We start from the raw sequence: 22,500 nt of genomic DNA on the forward strand, positions 1-22,500 counted from the left end.
ACACACACACACACAGACACACACACACAGACACACAGACACACACACACACACACACACACACACACACACACACACACGCACACACACACACACACACACACACACAGTGAGAAGTGAGAAGCAATCTCAGCCTGTGTATCGATACACGGATGCCAAGTATCCATCTTTTATCACACGGTACCTAATGAAGTTACATTTTTAATACCATCTCAGGTTAAAGTTAATGCTAAATTTAAGGCCATATAACGGAAAATTAGTGAGGATTTAAAGTCCGAGAAAATACTTATTTACCAAGTAACGTTACCTAAATTACAAAGTTTTATTATGAAAGTCACATTCATATCTATTACACAATAGCTTTGTGAAGTGTGTTACTACTCTAGTGACATAACATTAATAAAACATGTGTCACTTTGAGAGCAAACAAAGAATAAAAACTTTAAACGTTACCCATGCTAAATATTTAGGATGTTACAGCACAAGACAACATTTAAGACCTTTATGAACTAAATTTAAGACCTTTACCTTTGAGACCAAAGTATTAAATGTCAGACTTGTTAAAGACTTTTAAGACCCTGATCCCCTCTATGGCCACTCACCCACTTCTCTACACATTACATACATTATCATTCCAATATGCATCTTGCTTACTACTTTGCATTATTACTTTTTGCACTCTACATCCCACTCCATGTGTACTTGTCTTGATATTATGTCTTATTTGTATATCATGTTGATATGTGCCTATATGTTTTTATTGCTGTCTCTATTCTACAGTATGTGTCTATATGACTATTTGTCTACTGAATGTTTACTACTACATGTCTATGTGTTGAATGTATAGAGAGTAAACAACTACCAAAGTCTAATTCCTTGTGTATGTAAGTATATTTGGCCAATAAATCGGATTCTGATTCTGATAAACTGCACATGAGACTTTCACTTGGGTTGTAGAATAATAAAATTAATTTCTGTTTCAGTCCACTAGATGGTGCAGTTTTCATAAGATCAAAAAAATGTTTTCCTTTGGGGCAATAATTTGAAGTAGAAATCTCTTTATGAATTCAACATGTGGCAGAATGTGGTAATAGTGGGTTACTGTGCGGGTGTGTACCTGTGATGGCGTGGGCCTGGTCGGGGTGCTCCTCCGCCAGGCGCTGGGCCTCGCCGCGCAGGTCGCCCAGCTTGTCCTCGATGGCGGCCAGGTCGCGCTCCATGCCCGTCAGCTTCCTCTGCAGCGCCATGACGCCGGTCAGGTCGTTGCCCAGCTCCTGCGTGGACTCAATGACTTTGGTCTTCTCTCGGATCCACGACTTGGTCTCGTTGCAGTCCAGGTGGTAGTTCTGCACGCCGAGAGCCGAGTTCAGGGACTCCTTCTTCTGGTCCACCAGGTCACGGAACTGACTCCACCTTCACACAGACAACAGAGCATATGAGTAGAAGTTATACCCCACATATATACAGAGAAGAGAGGGTCAGGACAGCTTACAGGGGTACTTGGTTCGGATTTGAAATGGAAAACTAGCTTGTGATGTCGGGCTCTAACGTTACATTCTTTACTCTATGTTGTGTACAACAGAGTGTACAACTGAGACAGAACAACTGTTCAAGATGCACAAACATGCAGTCAATAAAGCTGTCTATGAAGTGCTGAAGGAACTGGTGAGGAACAAATCTCTTCATAAACACTCAGCCAATCAGAATTGACCTTTAATTCTCCGATTGGTTGGTTTTGTGCCACACTTGTAATGCTATGAATGTTTGAGCGAGTGTGTCAGAGTTGAGTGTGCACAGAGTGCAGAGGTTGAGACAGGGCACCTGAGGAAACTGCAATAGAGGGGTTATCATTGCACGTTAATATGGATAATAGCAAACATGCAAATACATTTATTGAGCATGGAAAAGGGTTTTTGTTTTTGTATTTTTGAGTTGTTCATTTCTGTTCAAAATGTAATGTAATGTACATTGCAAAATAAAGTTCTCTGTGCTCAAAACATACAATTTCTGGCTCAGGAATGAGACACATATACTGTATAATGCCATAAATGTTCTGCTCTTTCTCTTCATCTTTCCAGGAACAAAAGGAAGAAGAATGGATGGCAGCAGGAGAACAGGTTTAGGGGGTTCAGTCCTATTTTTGAGGGGGGAATAAACTTTTTTTTAAATTTCGCCGCGAAAGCATGACCTGTCCTCTGGAGGACCTCCACCAGACCAGCGGGCGCCTGTGGATTGTTGTCGGTGCGGCAGGCGAGGGAGGCGGGGAGGAAGTAGAAGCTGGATGCCGGTCCGGGCTGCTAGCCTGGCTAAGGAAACTACCACACAATTCGCCACTGCAGAGACTCATATTCACCAAGACAGCACACAAAATGGATATATATGCTACAAATACATATGGAACTGCTGCGTGATGATTATTACCGGAGCCTGGCTGAACACACTCACTCATCCCAGACGGCAGCTAGCAGCTAACAGGCTAGGTGAATTTAAACAATGGCTAAGTTGCTAAATGCATCTTGTTGTCATGTAAGGTCCCTGTTCATGTTGCACAGACATTTTAATTGCATTTTGAGTCTGTTAAGAGGCACAAAGGCACTCTTTATCTTATGCCCCCATAACTGCCGTTTTAGCTGAGTGGGAGCTCTCGGCATTAGCTGCAGCAGCTCCGTGTTGCTAGCACCGATTCGGCTCGTTTTTTTTGCTATCGGCAGTACTCATATACGTATAGCAATCAAGATTAACGGAAAACTTGCCCGGAGTTCTCCTTTAATAAACTCCTGTTGCCTGGGTCCAGACCTTTGAATCCGTCTACTCCACCAAGCTGACGGATCCATCTTGCATCAGCGGCTTCGCAGTTAAAAAAAACAATCGAGTCGATGACAATTGACTGACAATCAGCACCGTGGGCGGGACTTAGGCTAAAGCAGTTGCTGACATGGTACTTAGTTTTGTTTTTTACGAACAAGGATTCACAAGAGCAGCCTTCCTGGAAACCACGCAGCTCACAAAACACTCAACACACACAACGCAAATGCCATCGAAAAAAGTGACAAATTAATTTAAAAAAAGGGATAAAAAAGCAGAAAAAAGCATCAACCACGAAAAAGCTGCAAAGGCTGATAAAGCTCTTGTTCTTGCGAAGACCGAGGATGTGTAGTTTTTAATTATGAAGCCTTTATTGGCGATTATTTATTTGGTTTCCAGACAGATAACAGATAGCAGTATTAACCACCGAGGCTTGGAGTCATTAAAAAACAGAAGTCTAAAGAGAGGAAAGGACCAGAAAAAGAAGCGTTTGTTGTTACCGGTTGTTGAGTTTGTCCTGCTGGGTCTTGATGTCCTTTTCGCTCGGGTGACCGTTGTGCATCAGCTGCCTGGCGATCTGGTTCACCACGGCAACACGAGACGCCTGGTTGTTCATCTCCGGCTCCAGACTCTCAAACCTGCCGAGGACAGAGTCCACATTACACACACGCATTTTATTATTACATTATTATAACCTCTCTTTAGCCAGGAAAAACCCATTGAGATGAAGAATCTCTTTTTCAAAAGGTGACCTGGCCAAGACAAGCAGCAGCATGTAACAAACTCATAGTTAGAGGACAACGTTAATAGAACTCAAATATAGAAAGCAATTCACATTACATCAATTTAAAATTGCCATTTTTGTAACCAGGATAAATATTTGAAAACACTGACATCTTAAAGAGTCTGCCTCCATTTCTTTCATTTTGGATTTAAAAGCATTCACCGAGATTCATTTAGTCTCCACTCATTCTGCAGAAGGCCAAGCACTGCTACTTCTGCTACTTCTGCTACTTCTGCTACTTCTGCTACTTCTGCTACTTCTGCTACACAGGAGTTCACTCAGAGTTAGAGTAATATCACTCTGCCCAAGTAGCAGTGCTTGGCCTTCTGAGAATATAGTTCCCAGTATGTATACGGTTAGAAGATGGCTGTGTGTCATGTGACCTTGTTATTTGTACAGGCTGTGACTTAACAAATCACAACATGGAAATAGGAACATGTTGGTGTTATATTGTCACTTATTGGGAGCAGTAGGCTAGATGGAACCAGTTACCTCCAGGATCCGTGCTAAGCTAGGCTAGCAGTGGGGGCGTCAGACAGAGTTAGGACACACACGGAGATGAGAAGGGTATGTATGGACTAGTCTAACTCTGGGGGTTACAGTGAATAAGATAAAGTCCCAATAAGAGATGAGAAGGGTATGTATGGACTAGTCTAACTCTGGGGGTTACAGTGAATAAGATAAAGTCCCAATAAGAGATGATGTATGGACTAGTCTAACTCTGGGGTTACAGTGAATAAGATAAAGGCGCAATAAGATGAGAAGGGTATGTATGGACTAGTCTAACTCTGGGGGTTACAGTGAATAAGATAAAGTCCCAATAAGAGATGAGAAGGGTATGTATGGACTAGTCTAACTCTGGGGGTTACAGTGAATAAGATAAAGTCCCAATAAGAGATGAGAAGGGTATGTATGGACTAGTCTAACTCTGGGGGTTACAGTGAATAAGATAAAGACGCAATAAGAGATGAGAAGGGTATGTATGGACTAGTCTAACTCTGGGGGTTACAGTGAATAAGATAAAGTCCCAATAAGAGATGAGAAGGGTATGTATGGACTAGTCTAACTCTGGGGGTTACAGTGAATAAGATAAAGTCCCAATAAGAGATGAGAAGGGTATGTATGGACTAGTCTAACTCTGGGGGTTACAGTGAATAGGATAAAGTCCCAATAAGTTGGCGTGTTCCTTTAAGAGAAGGTTGAAATATTTTGAAAAAAAAGAAAGAATATTTTGTATGTTGGAATATTTTAAGTTAAAAAAAAAAAGTCTGTATATTTCGAGACAAAATTTGGAATAATAGAGGAAAACCTAAATATTTAATGAAAAAATCAGAATATTCCAACAAAAAATTCAGAACATTTCAAGAAAAAAATAAAATTAATAAAAAAAATGAAATTTCTGACAACATTTTAACGATTAAATCCAGTGATGTGTGCAGCGCGCGTGGTCCTACCGGTGCTGGATGACCTCCAGGTCCTCCAGTTTTTCGGGGATCTCCATGCTGTTGAGCCACTGCTCCTTCTCGTCGATCCAGACCTCGCAGGCGTTGGCCTCGCTGAACATCTTGTAGAGCGCCAGCGCGTCCTGCAGCGCCTGCTTCCTCAGCTTGGTCAGCTCCGACACCTCGCGGTAGCGCTCCTCGATGCCGGCCAGCCGCCCGCGCACCTCCTCCGACCGCGCCTCCTCTTCAGGCAGCGCGGCCGCCTGCTCGTGGAGCGCGTCGATGACCGGCCGGTAGCTGGCCACCTCGGCGGCCGCGTCCTTGTGCTTCCGGACCAGCGCCAGCGTGGAGAACTCGTCGTGGCCCGTCTCTCCGGTGGAGACGATGCGCAGGGCGTCCAGCGTCCAGGCGTCCACGTCGTCGGCGTCCGCCTGGAACTGGTGCAGCGCCAACGCCTCCTCCAGACGCCGCTTCCTCGCCGCCGCCAGCTGCTCCAGGGCCGCCCACTGAGCCTGCAGGGCGGGACGGGGGAGGGGAGGATTTTAATAGGCTGGGTCAACGGAAGAACATTTCCTGTTGCTGTTCTCTGACTCCTCCGGGGGAGCTGATAGGTTGGATATTTCAACATTCGGGTTTTCAAATGTATTTCATATCTTGTATGTAAGGTACTACACAAGAAGGTTAGTCTGGGGACAACCTCCACCCACAACAAACAACAGCTAACTTCGAGCTAGCAAGCTACCCGCTGAAAATGTCAAGTTTAGAAGAGAATAGTGTGACATGCTTTTATTCAACTGAAAAAGTCAAATACCTTTGAGTGTATTATTCGTGTCTTATGTAGCTTTCTCACTAACAGTTTGGTCGACATAAAGCCCCCAAAAAGTTCCTAAGCCATCATAGAGTTTAGCTAATCAAGCAGAACAATGAATACATTGTTTACAACAACCTGTTTCACAGCCTGAATATGTAAACTCTCTAGTTGTGTCTCTAATCTGCCAAATTCTACATTGAGTGTTGCATAACTGCAGTCTGGTTTGGCTCACATCCATCTAGGGGGGCCAAATGTATTGTGACCTGAACTGATATGCAGGCCGGATCTAAATTTGCGAGGGGCCGGATTTGGGCCACGGGCCTTGAGTTTGATGCATGTGACCTACACCATTCACATCACACCCATCCCTACCTGCAGGTCAGCGATCCGCTCCTGGATCTTGGTGGCGGCGAAGTGTCCGGCCTGCACCATGGCCTGGCCCTCTGCGATGGTGTGCTTGAGATGTCCGGCGCGGCCGCTCATCTCGTCCTCCAGGGCGCGCTGCTGGCTGAGCAGGCGCATGGCCCCCGTCAGGTCCTTGCCGTGCTCGAAGGAAGACAGGATCTGCTCCTTCTCACGGATCCAGCCCTCCTCCTCCGCCATCTCCCAGAAGAACTTCCAGAGGCGCCGGGACTCCTCCAGGCGGGCGCGGCGCTCGGCGGCCAGCTGGGTCAGCTCCTGGTAGCAGAACTCCAGGTGGGACACGCGGTCCTGGATCACCTGAGGGTCGCAGGGCTTGTAGCCTGGACAGGAGGACACTTTGATCAGCACTCAACTGTCTTAGGTCTCTTTATTTTAAAGTTTGGAATAATCTAGATCAGAGCTGCCCACATTTTTGTTCAATCTCTGCACTGTCCGTTCAATCTCTGCACTGTGCACGACCACCATTGCACACAGTCTACCATAGCACCTTTAACTCTTTAAAGGTCCCATGGCATGAAAATGTCACTTTATGAATAATAAGTTAACATTAATATGAGTTCCCCCAGCCTGCCTATGGTCCCCCAGTGGCTAGAAATGGTGATAGGTGTAAACCGAGCCCTGGGTATCCTGCTCTGCCTTTGAGAAAATGAAAACTCAGTTGGACCAATCAGGAATCTTCTCCTTATGAGGTCATAAGGAGCAAGGTTACCTCCCCTTTCTCTGCTTTGCTCGCCCAGAGAATTTGGCCCACCCATGAGAGAGAGAGACATCATGGCTTTCAAACGAGCAAAGGAGCAAAGTGGCTGTTGGTCAAGGCCTTATGTATGTGAGATATATGTATGTGTATGTGTTTGTTGTGTTATGGTTGTCTAAGCTACTGGATGCCTAAAATTTCGCTCGGGATGAATAAAGTATCTATCTATCTATCTATCTATCTATCTATCTCCTTTCATATGAAGTATATATAAATATATCTGGATGGGAGGCCACGGTCCTCAAAGTTTCTATATCATAAATTAAGGTTTCTTTCAACCTAATTGCCTTTTATGGATCCATAAAACACTCTTAAGTAAAATGAAGGATCAGTTTACTACTCTCATTGACTTTTGGTTGTTTATTCAATCTTATAGCATTATCCTGCCTAAACTTTGACAGTCTGTTATCCATCAACATAATCTGATCTTAACCCCTGCCAAAAACTAAACTTAACCAGTGGATTCAGTATTCGGCCGAAACCCCAAAAATCTGGATTTGGTGCATCCCTACCATTATCGTATCGTGATGATATTGTGTGGTGAGGCCTCTGGTGATTCCTTATTATCTGGTTATTATAATGTTACTTCTACTAGTCCTTTGTAAGAAGCTGAGAGGTGGTGCTTCCCGCTGCTCACCATCGCTGTTGACGGAGTACTTGGTGGCGTTGGTGCTGACGGCCTTCACCCGGTCGGCCTGGATGGCGATGTCGGCCTCCACCAGAGCGTGTTTCTGCAGCAGGTCCTCCACGCCCAACAGATGCTTCCCGTAATCCTGAGACAGCAGCAACATCTGGAGAGAGAGAGGGATCGGCTTGGTTTCTTTATTTAAACATATACACATTTAAAACTATAGAATATATAAGTTCAGATGGATGGAGCCAGTTACCTCCAGGATCTGTGCTAAGCTAGGCTAGATGGAACCAGTTACCTCCAGGATCTGTGCTAAGCTAGGATACATGGAACCAGTTACCTCCAGGATCTGTGCTAAGCTAGGCTAGATGGAGCCAGTTACCTCCAGGATCTGTGCTAAGCTAGGCTAGATGGAACCAGTTACCTCCAGGATCTAAGCTAAGCTAGGCTAGATGGAGCCGGTTACCTCCAGGATCTGTGCTAAGCTAGGCTAGATGGAGCTGGTTACCTCCAGGATCTAAGCTAAGCTAGGCTAGATGGAGCCGGTTACCTCCAGGATCTGTGCTAAGCTAGGCTAGATGGAGCCGGTTACCTCCAGGATCTAAGCTAAGCTAGGCTAGATGGAGCCGGTTACCTCCAGGATCTGTGCTAAGCTAGGCTAGATGGAGCCGGTTACCTCCAGGATCTGTGCTAAGCTAGGCTAGATGGAGCCGGTTACCTCCAGGATCTGTGCTAAGCTAGGCTAGATGGAGCCGGTTACCTCCAGGATCTGTGCTAAGCTAGGCTAGCGGTGGGTGCGTCAGACAGAGTTACGACACGCACGGAGTGAGAAGGGTATGTTTGGAGTCATCTAACTCTGGGGGACACGCTGAATAAGACAAAGTCCCAATAAGTCGGCGTGTTCCTTTAAACCGCGGTGAAACGAGATAAAAGCCAAACCTTCATCTCGTCCATCCAGTCCATGATGTAGAGCATCTCCTGGAAGACTCTCTGCAGGCCCAGGTTCATCTCCAGCCGCAGCCGCCGCGCCTTCAGCAGCTCCAGCAGGTACTCCCACAGCCGGATCACGTTGTCCTTCCTGGCCGTGACGCGTTTGATGTCGTGGTAGTGCTCCGCCTCCAGCTCCCTCGCCACGGAAACCACCGCCTGCACGCGCTCCTCGTACGCCGCGATGTCCGTCTCAATCGCCTCGTGCTTCTTGGTGGCCGCCTCCACGGCCTGAAGGTCGAACCCAAAGTTGTCCTGGAGAGAGAAAGGAGGATTCAGAAAAACAAACAGAAAATATAAAAAGGTAACTTCGGGTTTTTCAACCTGGATTCTCTGTCTCCATGGGAACAACAATCTCTGAAACTGGTCCAGTATTAAACCAGAACCAAGCGGTAATGTAACCTGAAATCACCATCACCAAACTCCACCAGACTCCATGTAAATAATCAGGACTTTTATCATTGTAAAACACACTTCATTCAAAGTGGACAGAAACTAAATAAAACTACCAAAAGCCGTCTTGGTTCATGTTTCCACTGTTCCAACAATCACCACTCTGGTTTGGTTGAAATAAACCTTTAATTCACCCATTTACATGTGGAGATATGCTGGCTCTATACACGCTAAAAGTCCTGATTATTTACATGGAGTCTGGTGGAGATATGCTGGCTCTATACACGCTAAAAGTCCTGATTATTTACATGGAGTCAGGTGGAGATATGCTGGCTCTATACACGCTAAAAGTCCTGATTATTTACATGGAGTCTGGTGGAGATATGCTGGCTCTATACACGCTAAAAGTCCTGATTATTTACATGGAGTCTGGTGGAGATATGCTGGCTCTATACACGCTAAAAGTCCTGATTATTTACATGGAGTCTGGTGGAGATATGCTGGCTCTATACATGCTAAAAGTCCTGATTATTTACATGGAGTCTGGTGGAGATATGCTGGCTTTATACACGCTAAAAGTCCTGATTATTTACATGGAGTCTGGTGTAGTTTGGTGATGGTGATTTCGGGGCTGTTTCATGTTAAACTAAAAGGATCTTTCTCTTTAACTAAAAGGTCTATCTCTGTAGGGATCCATCCCATAATGTTGTCAAACACATAGAATAATAATCTGAGTCGGTCAGCAGCAACAACAGAACTTGTAGTGGACTCTAACTGCTGCTGAACATTAGTCCTGTAGGGTTACATTACAGCTCGGTTCTGGTTTAATACTGGACCAGTTTCAGAGATTTTTCTTCACATAAAATAGGGTCCAGGTTGAAAAATACTGAAATAACCCTAAAAATGTACATTTCTCCTTTTTGCTGACTGATGAAAGCCCTGAATGCTGCTGACTGTGCGTCTTCTTACCTGTGACACTAGTCTCTGGTTTTCGCTGAGCCAGGTCTCTCTCATGGCCGCCTTGCGGTCGAAGCGTCTGGCGAGTTGTTCCAGTTTCTCCTGACGAATCAGCTCCGTCCTCAGAGCCAGCTCCCTCTCATGCTCTGCTTTCTCCAGTCGCTCCCAGGCCTGAGGACCAACACGCCATCACCATCAAACACTTCCTAAAGTCCCCTTTCAAACATGTTGTAAAGTATGTAAAATACATTCTAACACAGGACTGGGTATCGTTCAAAGATTTTGGATACCATGACTTCAATACGTAGATTTTAAACAAAGTAAAATAAAACTCAGAATGTTATCACACATCAAAACAGTCCTCTACATTTTGCAGATCATCGCTCAAAAACTGCAAAAGCAAATCTGTAGATTATGTTTGGGTCTAATTATCAATCTGCCTGAGATTAGGGCTGGGTACCGAATTTGATACTTTTTAGGGACCGACCGAATTGCCTCTAAAGTATTGGGTATCAAAACATGCCTAGTCATTCAATACCCAATTTCAATACCCAAGGAGTAAATCTCATCAGCGTCAGAGAGCCAATAAGCACGCAGAATGCTTCTACCAGGAACTAGGAAGGTTTGTGATTGGCTGTGGTAGAGACACGCAGGAAAATCTCTACGTTACACAGAGACAGCTCACGTAGTAGGAGCTGCAAAATAAATTAAAAGATGTGTGCTGTAATGTGTTTAGGAATCGGTGTCAATGTCACGGTATCAGTATCGGTACCCGTATCAACATTTTTTGGAACAATACCCAGCCCTGCCTGGGATATGTTGGCATCTCAGTCAAAATGCCAAAAAGAGGAAAAAAACAACAACAGTGTTTCCTGACGACCTTGCACCAACGATGGAGATCACAGAAAACCTCCCATGATTTTATTTATTCATCAATTTATATGACATTATACCTCATTTTTGAGTTAAAAAAGCAAAACATTATGAATTATGTTGCCTACTAGTTAAGATCAGAGGATGCTGAGTGAATCACAGACAGGTTTATGTCGAAGTTTGGTCACGATACTGTTTTAAAACCATTTAAACATGCTTATAAAATTGAATAAAAACACCCAAAATTCAATAAAAGTAATCATTAATTTTACGTGCAAAGATAGTTGTATGGGTTACATACAATGGACATCCATGCATCCATGTTATTTTGGGCATTTTGGTTCAAAGAAACCCATATTTCTGATATAAAAACTTTGAAAACGGGTCAAATTTGACCCGAGGACAACCGGAGGGTTAAAGAGCCGTTTGGCGTGAGGCTGGCGAACACGTTGGTGACCGACTGGAGGATCTGAACGCCGGTGAGGTGGAGCAGCTCTCACCTTGTTGATATCGGAGATGAGTTTCCCCTCTCGGGGCATGTAGACCTTCTGGTTGTTGGCTCTCATCTTACTCTGGATGGTGAACAGAAGGACCTCCAGGTTTCCCTTCTCCGTGAACCTGAAGACAAAAGAGACACGACTTACTAAAGAGGAAGAGAGGAGCCACGTAGATATCTGTACTCCTGTTACTGTAAAGGCCCCGACACACCAACCAGACGGCCCACCATCGGCAGAAAAGGGAGTCGGACTGATCCGCCTCCCCGAGGTCCAAAAAGTGCCTCAGAACACACCGAAGAGAAGCCGGTTTGAGCGTCCGTTCTCCGCATGTGCGAGACGTAATATGTCTCCATAGCAACAGGCGGCGCTAATCTGTATTGTCGCCCAAAAAATGCAAACCGGAAATGACGAACGCGTCACATGGGTCTGGCTTCTCCCGGATTTCAAAGCCGACTATAATGGTGGCTAGTTTAGAATACAGTCTCGTATTTTAAGAAAATAGTTTCACCGAAAAGTGTTTCTGAAAACATTTTAAGGGAGAAATAGGCCGTGCAGTTGCTGAGTCATCTCAGATCGACAAGGGTCAGTTTAGAAGATTTTCAAAGATTTTGAGAGGCCTTCGTCACGCTAACATAAGTGCACAGGGCTGCGGAGGGCTAGCTCTCCACCAATCAGATTGGTCTTTGAGTCCGACTGCCCAGCGGCTGATTCAACGAGTCAAATCGGCCCAAATGAAGGCCGACTGACGACGGCACGGGACACACCGAACAGACTCGAGTCACCGACCTCGCCAGACTGTCAGACGATTATCGGGTCGGTGTGTCAGCACCTTTAAACCATTACTTAAATTAATATTCTGTTCTGGCTTTTTTCAACTGCAGCGCCGCAGTATCCCAAAAGCATAGAAAAAAAAAGCTAACAGCTAACAATCTGTTGTTGGTGTTGATACGTTTCTATCACTATCTAACTGGCCTATCACAACACTATCTACCCCAGGTACACTTTCTTTAGTGCTTCCTTTTATATTCTAATCAACATGTAATTTGTTCAATAAAAGAAATTTAGAAGTGATTTCTTTTCATTTGTTTTAAACTCAACAAGCAAGTTTGTTGTATTTTAGCAAAATGCTGAAAGCAGCAGAACTGAGAACACTTTAATATCTCGTTATTTATCGCAAGTAACATCGTTATAAAGACATTCAACAATGTTATGGGGGGGGGTCAGAGTGTGGGGGGGGGGTCAGTGTGGGGGGTCAGTGTGGGGGGTCAGTGTGTGGGGGGTCAGTGTGGGGGGGGGCCAGAGTGTGGGGGGTCAGTGTGGGGGGTCAGTGTGGGGGTCAGAGTGGGGGGCCAGAGTGTGGGGGGTCAGAGTGTGGGGGGTCAGTGTGGGGGGGTCAGAGTGGGGGGGCCAGGTGTGGGGGGGGTCAGAGTGTGGGGGGACAGGGGACAGTGTGGGGGTCAGAGTGGGGGGGTCAGTCAGTGTGGGGGGGTCAGTGTGGGGGGGGGGGGGGTCAGTGTGGGGGGTCAGTGTGGGGGGGGTCAGTGTGGGGGTCAGGGGGGGGGGGCAGGGTGGGGGGGGTCAGAGTGTGGGGGGGGTCAGTGTGGGGGGGGTCAGTGTGGGGGGGGTCAGTGTGGGGGGGTGGGGTCAGAGTGTGGGGGGTCAGAGTGGGGGGGGTGTGGGGGTCAGAGTGGGGGGTCAGAGTGTGGGGGGTCAGTGTGTGTGGGGGGGGGGGGGGGGTCAGAGTGTGGGGGTCAGTGTGGGGGGGGGGGGGGGTCAGAGTGGGGGGGGTCAGAGTGTGGGGGGTCAGTGTGTGGGGGTCAGAGTGTGGGGGGTCAGTGTGGGGGGTCAGTGTGGGGGGGGGGTGGGGGGTCAGAGTGTGGGGGTCAGAGTGTGGGGGGGGTCAGAGTGTGGGGGTCAGAGTGTGTGGGGGGGGTGGAGGTTCTGACTTTGGCGGTGTGGGGGGGGGGTGGGGGGTCAGAGTGTGGGGGGGGGTCAGAGTGTGGGGGGTCAGAGTGTGGGGGGTCAGTGTGTGGGGGGTCAGTGTGGGGGGGTCAGAGTGTGGGGGGGTCAGTGTGGGGGGGGTCAGTGTGTGGGGGTCAGTGTGGGGGGGTCAGAGTGTGGGGGGTCAGTGTGGGGGGGTCAGTGTGGGGGGTCAGTGTGTGGGGGGTCAGTGTGGGGGGGGGTCAGAGTGTGGGGGGGTCAGTGTGGGGGTCAGTGTGTGGGGGGGTCAGTGTGGGGGGGGTCAGAGTGTGGGGGTCAGTGTGTGGGGGGGTCAGTGTGGGGGGGTCAGAGTGTGGGGGGGTCAGTGTGTGGGGGGTCAGTGTGTGGGGGGTCAGAGTGTGGGGGGGTCAGTGTGGGGGGTCAGAGTGTGGGGGGGTCAGTGTGGGGGGTCAGAGTGTGGGGGGTCAGTGTGGGGGGTCAGTGTGGGGGGGGTCAGAGTGTGGGGGGGAGGTTTCTGACTTTGGCGGTTTCTCCACGGTCCGGTAGGTGTTGAAGGCCTGCAGCTGCTGCTGGACTCCGAGCAGCGAGTTGGCGAACTTCCTGTTGTTGAGGATGATGATGGTCTGCTCGATCCACTCCAGCAGGTCCGAGGCCAGAGACTCGTACTTCTCGATCATCTTCTCCGTCTCCAGGGCGTTGTCCAGCACCTGGACAGAAAAACAGAGACGTCTCCCGTCAGATATCACAGTTAGGTTTGATGGGTCAGAATCAAAGCGGGTTGCTATGGGTTAGGGTGGTGGTTCTCAAACGTTTTGACATCAAGGACTCCTAAACCGGCACAAATGAGACCACGGACCCCCATCTGATGAGACTTTGTCCAGGGGTCCCTTTCCTGATAGAATTTTAGCTTTTAGAGGTTTTATTACAGAAAGTGAATGAAACCCATGAACAAAATACATACAATCTGTCATTGTGTTACTTACGGATGAAATTTTAGTGAAAATAAATTATTCCCCTTTTTGTTGGGGACCCCTGGGGGTCCCTGGGCCACACTTTGAGAACCACTGGGTTAGGGATATATGTATAGTGTCATATCTAAATCTCTGTGTACTTTCAATTTCTCCTTTGTGAATCCTGTTGGTTCTTGTGCCAACATTTTGATAATTTTAATGTATTTGAAAAGTGAAATGTACATTTTGAAAACCTCATTGAAAGATGAAATATATTTTGCCAGTGTGTGCGTGTTTCCGGACCTTTCCGATGCGTTTCCCCTCCACCTTCAGAGCCTTCATCTTGGAGAAGTAGTGGTAGTACGTCACCACGTAGGTGATGACCGACTTCTCATCAGGATGGTCCACACTGATGTCTGCAACACAAACATTTAACGTTTAAAGACATCGTCTGGAAACATGTTCAGGTTATCATCAGAGTTTATGTTCGAGAAAACAGCACTACAGCTGCTTCAGCGCTACAATTCCTTTTACCTGTGGGTAACAGATCAAGGCAGCATCATAATCAAAGCCCTGGAACCATATAGGAGACTTTCTGGTCTCCATCACCTAATTAATACTGTCCTTCGGCACGGTCTGCACGCTGACGCACTGGCCGACAAGGCTCGGGTATAGGAGAGACCATATCTGCTGCTAAAGGACTGGTTAGATACCTGAGACTATCTGGTCTGGTTGATATAGGAGAGACCATATCTGCTGCTAAAGAACTGGTGAGATACCTGAGACTATCTGGTCTGGTTGATATAGGAGAGACCATATCTGCTGCTAAAGAACTGGTGAGATACCTGAGACTATCTGGTCTGGTTGATATAGGAGAGACCATATCTGCTGCTAAAGAACTGGTGAGATACCTGAGACTATCTGGTCTGGTTGATATAGGAGAGACCATATCTGGTGCTAAAGGACTGGTTAGATACCTGAGACTATCTGGTCTGGTTGATATAGGAGAGACCATATCTGCTGCTAAAGAACTGGTGAGATACCTGAGACTATCTGGTCTGGTTGATATAGGAGAGACCATATCTGCTGCTAAAGAACTGGTGAGATACCTGAGACTATCTGGTCTGGTTGATATAGGAGAGACCATATCTGCTGCTAAAGAACTGGTGAGATACCTGAGACTATCTGGTCTGGTTGATATAGGAGAGACCATATCTGCTGCTAAAGAACTGGTGAGATACCTGAGACTATCTGGTCTGGTTGATATAGGAGAGACCATATCTGGTGCTAAAGGACTGGTGAGATATCTGAGACTATCTGGTCTGGTTGATATAGGAGAGACCATATCTGGTGCTAAAGGACTGGTGAGATATCTGAGACTATCTGGTCTGGTTGATATAGGAGAGACCATATCTGGTGCTAAAGGACTGGTTAGATACCTGAGACTATCTGGTCTGGTTGATATAGGAAAGACCATATCTGGTGCTAAAGGACTGGGGAGATACCTGAGACTATCTGGTCTGGTTGATATAGGAGAGACCATATCTGCTGCTAAAGGACTGGTGAGATACCTGAGACTATCTGGTCTGGTTGATATAGGAGAGACCATATCTGGTGCTAAAGGACTGGTTAGATACCTGAGACTATCTGGTCTGGTTGATATAGGAGAGACCATATCTGGTGCTAAAGGACTGGTGAGATACCTGAGACTATCTGGTCTGGTTGATATAGGAGAGACCATATCTGCTGCTAAAGGACTGGGGAGATACCTGAGACTATCTGGTCTGGTTGATATAGGAGAGACCATATCTGCTGCTAAAGGACTGGGGAGATATCTGAGACTATCTGGTCTGGTTGATATAGGAGAGACCATATCTGCTGCTAAAGGACTGGGGAGATATCTGAGACTATCTGGTCTGGTTGATATAGGAGAGACCATATCTGCTGCTAAAGGACTGGGGAGATACCTGAGACTATCTGGTCTGGTTGATATAGGAGAGACCATATCTGGTGCTAAAGGACTGGTGAGATACCTGAGACTATCTGGTCTGGTTGATATAGGAGAGACCATATCTGCTGCTAAAGGACTGGTTAGATACCTGAGACTATCTGGTCTGGTTGATATAGGAGAGACCATATCTGGTGCTAAAGGACTGGGGAGATACCTGAGACTATCTGGTCTGGTTGATATAGGAGAGACCATATCTGGTGCTAAAGGACTGGTTAGATACCTGAGACTATCTGGTCTGGTTGATATAGGAGAGCGGTAAATATCGGGCCGAGTTCGGGCTCGGGCAGAGAATCTATACTGTATTCAGCGTCTCAAAGGCTAAAACTAAAAAATAAAACATTGAAGAAAGAGAAGACAAAAGAATACAAAACTAATGAAAAAACAAACATAAAAAGGTCGGGAAAAAGCAACAAATAAGTTTTTAAAAGTGTCAAAAATATCAAAAAACAAGCCAAATAAACCACAGCACATTCACATCCATGAATGTTGTGTGGACAAGCCAGACCCTCCTCCGCAGCGCTGTGGAGGAAGGTCTAGTTTTTGGGGTCTCACCCTCGGGGTCCAGCAGCTTGGTGAGGCCCAGGTGCTGCTCTGCCAGGTTGAAGGCGTTCTGCAGGTTGTGATGAGCGTTGGACTTCTTCAGTTTGTCAAAGTCGATCAGATCTGGCCTGAAAGTCAGAGACACAAACGTCAACGCGGCTGGAAAAGGGCTCACCTTGGAGGGGATTAAAGTTCATGTCATTATTTTAATGATTCAAGTTTGAGATTAAAGTTCATGTCATTATTTTAATGATTCAAGTTTAAGATGAACAGTGACAATACCCGTCGAAAATAAACGCCAAAGACAATAAAATAGACTAAAGCGACGAAAAAAAGTGTAAAAACTTTGGAAAAAGTGAAAAAAAAGAACAACGGGAAAAGGTGTTCAATAATATTTTGAGAGAAAAACAGTCTGCATATTTATATTATTTCATACTATAAATATTCAGACTCTTTCTCAGAATATTCCTGCCGGACAAATCCGGCGCAAATTGACCCTAGGGGTTAATAACACACGAGTACTGAGTCGTCCGTTCTCTGGGATCTGTTTTCATGCTAATCTAATGTGACCAGTTTTAGCCCAAAGCGCTACCAAACTAGCATGATGAGACCGTCCTGATCTGGTGAGCTCCAGTTTTCTCCTCCCTGATCAGTCGGGAATCTTGAGATGGAGAACATTGTTCTCCCAACGACGGACCGATCAGCGTTGGTTTTGACCCAACGAGAAGCGACTGTTCAGTCTGAACAACGTGGCGGCTTCCACGGATGAGATGAGCGTAGCTATCGCAGCAAGTTTTATCTGAATTAGAAAGTAGTCCTTCATTGAAGAAGAAGAGCAAAAAAAACGGCACTGGAGGCTTTTCTCTGAGGAAAAGATGTTTTTTAACTGATTGGTTGATTTGGCCCGTCCATCACCAACTATAGGTGGTGATAGACAGATGGTTTATCCAATCAGCTAACCAGGATTTTCACCCCTTCCCAGAAGTTCTCCAACGGAAAGTTCCCAGATGGATATGCCGAGCAAATGGGAAGCGATCCATCTGGAGGAGTCAGGTTACTACCAAACAGCCTGTATACATGAACGCCTAGCGCTACGAGCTAATTAGCAGTTTGGGCTAAAACTGGTCACGGTAGATTAGCATGAACGGTCGACTAGGTACACATGTGTTATTAACCCCTAGGGTCATTCTGCGCCTGAATTGTCCTTTAAGGGGCTGACACATTTGGCTGAATTTTTCTCTCAAAATATTCATTTTTTTCTGAAAATATCCCACTTTTGTAGCTGTGTTTGTGTATGAAGATGAAGATGATGATGAAGAGGTTACCTGTGTTTGTGGATGAGAGCGTTGAAGGCCATGCCGTCTCTCCAGCTGGTGCTGAAGTTGTGGATGTTCACGTTGGGATACCTGAGGAAACATTTAGAGACTCTTTACACTATCAGATCATTTAGAGACTGTAATATAGAATATTATTATATATACAGTATATATATATATATATATATATATATATAAGTAAATAAAGAGAAGTGATGGTATTATGGGATATATACTGTATATATATATATATATATAATATAAGTAAATAAAGAGAAGTGATGGTATTATGGGATATATACTGTATATATATATATATATAAGTAAATAAAGAGAAGTGATGGTATTATGGGATATATACTGATATACTGTGTATATATATATATATATATATATATATATATATAAGTAAATAAAGAGAAGTATCATAGGATTCTCACCCGGCCGTCTTCATCTGACACCAGAGCAACAGAGCATCTTTAGCCGAGCGTTTCTCTGTGTTGTCTTCAGTTTCCACACTGATATCCTGGATCTGGAACACATTATTATTATTACATAGTATTATTATTATTATTAGTATTAGATCTGGAACACATTATTATTATTCTCAAAATTTTCTTCACTAATCTCCATCTCTTTATTACTACACGTATCATCTATTACTATACTATTACATGTATCATCTATTACTATACTATTACGTGTAGTACTTTTCTTAGTGTCCAGTGCAAAAATCATTACATTTTTTATCGAACAATTTTATTTTCTCACAGAAAGACAACAACAAAACACACACAAAAATAAATAAAAGAGGGGACAACTCCGCTCTGTGTGTGTCTGTCTCTGCATGTGTGTCTGTGTGTGTGTCTGTCTCTGCATGTGTGTGTCTGTGTGCATGTGTGCATGCATGCATATCCATATATAGTATGCATTTATTAGAAAGTTCTAACCATATGCTGTGGATACATTAGTCTGATTTCTGATTGGTAGAGGGAGGTTGTTCTGCTGTCCCCAGCATTTTAAATATGTATATAAATATGTATCTGTGCCTAGCATTGATCTGGAGCTTTGTATTAATTCCCAAAAGATTTCCAGGTGTGAGTGGAACTGTATTGTCAAGTATATACTTAATATTGCTCATTACCCTCTATTATGTATTATTATTTATAACTATTATTAAGTGAGATATTAAAACGCATTGTGATGTATTCCCAAGGACCCTGAACGTCTCTTCAGGATTTTGTGAGGAAGACGTTTTCTGGTTCGAAGGTCGATGCCGAGCGTGTGTCACCGCTGGGCTGGGTGTCCATGGCAACGGTCTGGACTTTAACCGCTCTGTCGCCGAGTCATAAAGTTCCTCCAATAAAGTTTAAAATCAAACATTTACTCTGTTAGAGATGAAAGATCCTCTAAGACCTTGGATTTTAAAAGATGTTTTAACAACAAATACTTTCAGTTTTTCTGTTCCAATCTCATGTTTCAATAACCGTTTGAATAAATATAACTTTATTAACCTCCAGCTAAAAACAGCAGAGTAAACGAAGGAAAAAGAGGCAAAAACGCAGAGGAGTGGCCGGATTGGCTCAGTGGGTAGAGATGGCGCACATATACTGAGAGGTTTATACCTCAACGCAGAGGTCCAGAGTTCAATTCCGACCTGTGACCATTTCCTGCATGTCTTCCCCCCTCTCTCTCCCCTTACTCACCTAGCTGTCCTGTCAAAATAAAGGCGGAGAAGCCCCCAAGAATAAATTAATTTAAATAAACGCAGAAAAAAATGAGTTTTATTTTGCTGTTGGTGAAGCACTTTGTGACACATCTATAAATAAATATTACTATTCTTATTAAACTAAAACACACTCGCTGCATGTTGATAAAGTTAATGCTTGTTTGTTGATGATGTCAAACTGAACAATAAAGCTTTATTGAAAACGTTCAGTATGACATCATTAAACAGGGTGGAGTCTGTGTTCAACCTTTAGAGTTGAAATATTAACCAACGATGTGATTGTTTTAGCTCTAGTCTTTAGAAGAACGTGTTTTATATTAACGTGATGTGATCGTGAGATTATTCGGATTAATCTGAGGCGCCAGATCAGCGTCAGCGATTCTTTAACCCTTGTGTTGTCCTCCCTTTTTTAGTCCCTTTTCCGACAATCCACTCTTTTTTTTTTTTTTTTAAGTTTCTGCCGCTTTTCTTCTTCAAATTATCAAATTATTTTTGAACTGATGAATTATTTTGACTAATAGTTAAAATTAGAGCAACATATGTTGAGACAATCACAGATTGTTTGTGTGTCAAACTTTAGTCAGGATACCGTTTTGAAACCATTTCATTTTTTCCCTCCAAAACGCTATAAAATTGAATAAAAACGCCCAAAATTAAAGCAGTGAACGTTTTATGGACGTATGATACTGAAACAAGGGGGCAGAGAATACAAATGAGGGGGCAGAGCCCCTTTCTGCCCCCTGGTGGCGCCGCTGTAACCCTGAGCGTGACCTTGAACGTGGCGTTACCTGGAAGCGGTTCACGTGGCGTTACCTGGAAGCGGTTCACGTGGCGTTACCTGGGCGGTTCCGCGTGGCGTTACCTGGAAGCGGTTGGCGTGGCGTTACCTGGGCGGCTCACGTGGCGTTACCTGGGCGGGTTAGCGTGGCGTTACCTGGGCGGCTCACGTGGCGTTACCTGGGCGGTTAGCGTGGCGTTACCTGGGCGGTTCGCGTGGCGTTACCTGGGCGGCTCACGTGGCGTTACCTGGGCGGTTGGCGTGGCGTTACCTGGGCGGTTAGCGTGGCGTTACCTGGGCGGTTAGCGTGGCGTTACCTGGGCGGTTAGCGTGGCGTTACCTGGAAGCGGTTAGCGTGGCGTTACCTGGAAGCGGCTCACGTGGCGTTACCTGGAAGCGGTTAGCGTGGCGTTACCTGGAAGCGGCTCACGTGGCGTTACCTGGAAGCGGTTAGCGTGGCGTTACCTGGAAGCGGCTCACGTGGCGTTACCTGGAAGCGGTTAGCGTGGCGTTACCTGGAAGCGGCTCACGTGGCGTTACCTGGAAGCAGTTAGCGTGGCGTTACCTGGAAGCGGCTCACGTGGCGTTACCTGGAAGCGGTTGGCGTGGCGTTACCTGGGCGGCTCACGTGGCGTTACCTGGGCGGTTAGCGTGGCGTTACCTGGGCGGTTAGCGTGGCGTTACCTGGAAGCGGCTCACGTGGCGTTACCTGGAAGCGGTTAACGTGGCGTTACCTGGAAGCGGTTCTCGTGGCGTTACCTGGAAGCGGCTCACGTGGCGTTACCTGGAAGCGGTTCACGTGGCGTTACCTGGAAGCGGTTAGCGTGGCGTTACCTGGAAGCGGTTAGCGTGGCGTTACCTGGAAGCGGAGGATGATGGTCCAGATGAGGCCCAGCGTCAGGCGGTGGTTCCCGTCCACGATGTCATGTGACCCCATGTTCTCCAGGTGGACCCGCTGCTCCTTCAGGAACTGCAGAGCCTTGTCCACGTTCTCCAGGCAGTGGATCCGCATCCGGCCTTTGGTTGGCTTTGGCTGCACACAGAGAAGAAGAAGAAGAAGAAGAAGAAGAAGAAGAAGAAGAAGAAGAAGAAGAAGAAGAAGAAGAATTTTATTCCAATAATTGTCACTTTTTAAACAAGTTTTTGTTGCTTTTTAAAAAAACGTTTTTGTCACCTTAGACGATTTTTGATGTTTTTTTGGTCACTTTTTCATATTTTTTGGCCACTTTTTTCTGTTTTTTAATAAATATATGTTTTTGTCGATTTCTTTCCTGCCTTCTTTTTTAGCTTTTTCAACATTCTTCGGTCGTAGTTCTGATATAGAAACGTTTTTGTAAACAATGACAACAGCAGGGTTAACACAGGATGTCGAGAAAACCGTCTTCCTGGCCCTGAATGCAGCACAGGAAGTGAACAGGGAAGTGTGTGTGTGTGTGTGTGTGTGTGTGTGTGTGTGTGTGTGTGTGTGTGTGTGTGGCAGCTGGAAGACAGCTTAACGCCCGGCCCCACACTCAAAGACTTCTCAAATCTGAACACATGATGGAAATGATAAGGAGACGTACAGGGCAGCACCCGGCCCGTAAACCTCATCAAGGGGAACGTTTTCTACTTTAAAATACATCATCTATCCATCAATAAATACTGAATACACAATCGACAAAAACATTGAAAATGGCGATTAAAACGAGAGAACAAAAAAACTTTTACTGAACGCAGCTGGAATAAAAAGTACCGTTGGGTACCGGTTCCCAAAACCAGCCCAAAAGTTCAGCAGGAAAACACAGAACTCAACTTAAAAGTTATTTATGTTATCCCCCATCTGTCCAGATCTAAGTAGTCAAATGTGATGAAGTGTAAAAAGTTACATTACTTTGATAA

General features: G+C 45.5%; 1 protein-coding gene across 1 annotated transcript in view; it reads right to left on the minus strand.

Annotated features, from left to right (window-relative positions):
• LOC114545514 (spectrin beta chain, non-erythrocytic 1) overlaps positions 1–22,500 on the minus strand; it is a 62,600-nt gene that overhangs the window by 23,066 nt on the left and 17,034 nt on the right. The window contains exons 4-17 of the mRNA XM_028563839.1: positions 21,482–21,655; positions 18,556–18,647; positions 18,125–18,205; positions 16,812–16,927; positions 14,552–14,664; positions 13,818–14,005; positions 11,361–11,478; positions 10,000–10,158; positions 8,590–8,892; positions 7,657–7,810; positions 6,215–6,585; positions 5,044–5,543; positions 3,306–3,443; positions 1,118–1,413 (exon numbers count right to left, since the gene is read on the minus strand). Of these exons, the coding sequence (XP_028419640.1) occupies positions 1,118–1,413; positions 3,306–3,443; positions 5,044–5,543; positions 6,215–6,585; positions 7,657–7,810; positions 8,590–8,892; positions 10,000–10,158; positions 11,361–11,478; positions 13,818–14,005; positions 14,552–14,664; positions 16,812–16,927; positions 18,125–18,205; positions 18,556–18,647; positions 21,482–21,655 (2,803 nt within the window). The remainder of the gene's footprint in view (positions 1–1,117; positions 1,414–3,305; positions 3,444–5,043; positions 5,544–6,214; positions 6,586–7,656; positions 7,811–8,589; positions 8,893–9,999; positions 10,159–11,360; positions 11,479–13,817; positions 14,006–14,551; positions 14,665–16,811; positions 16,928–18,124; positions 18,206–18,555; positions 18,648–21,481; positions 21,656–22,500) is intronic.

Source organism: Perca flavescens, chromosome 2 (genome assembly GCF_004354835.1).
Source record: "Perca flavescens isolate YP-PL-M2 chromosome 2, PFLA_1.0, whole genome shotgun sequence".
In the NCBI taxonomy this organism is placed as follows: Eukaryota; Metazoa; Chordata; class Actinopteri; order Perciformes; family Percidae; genus Perca; species Perca flavescens.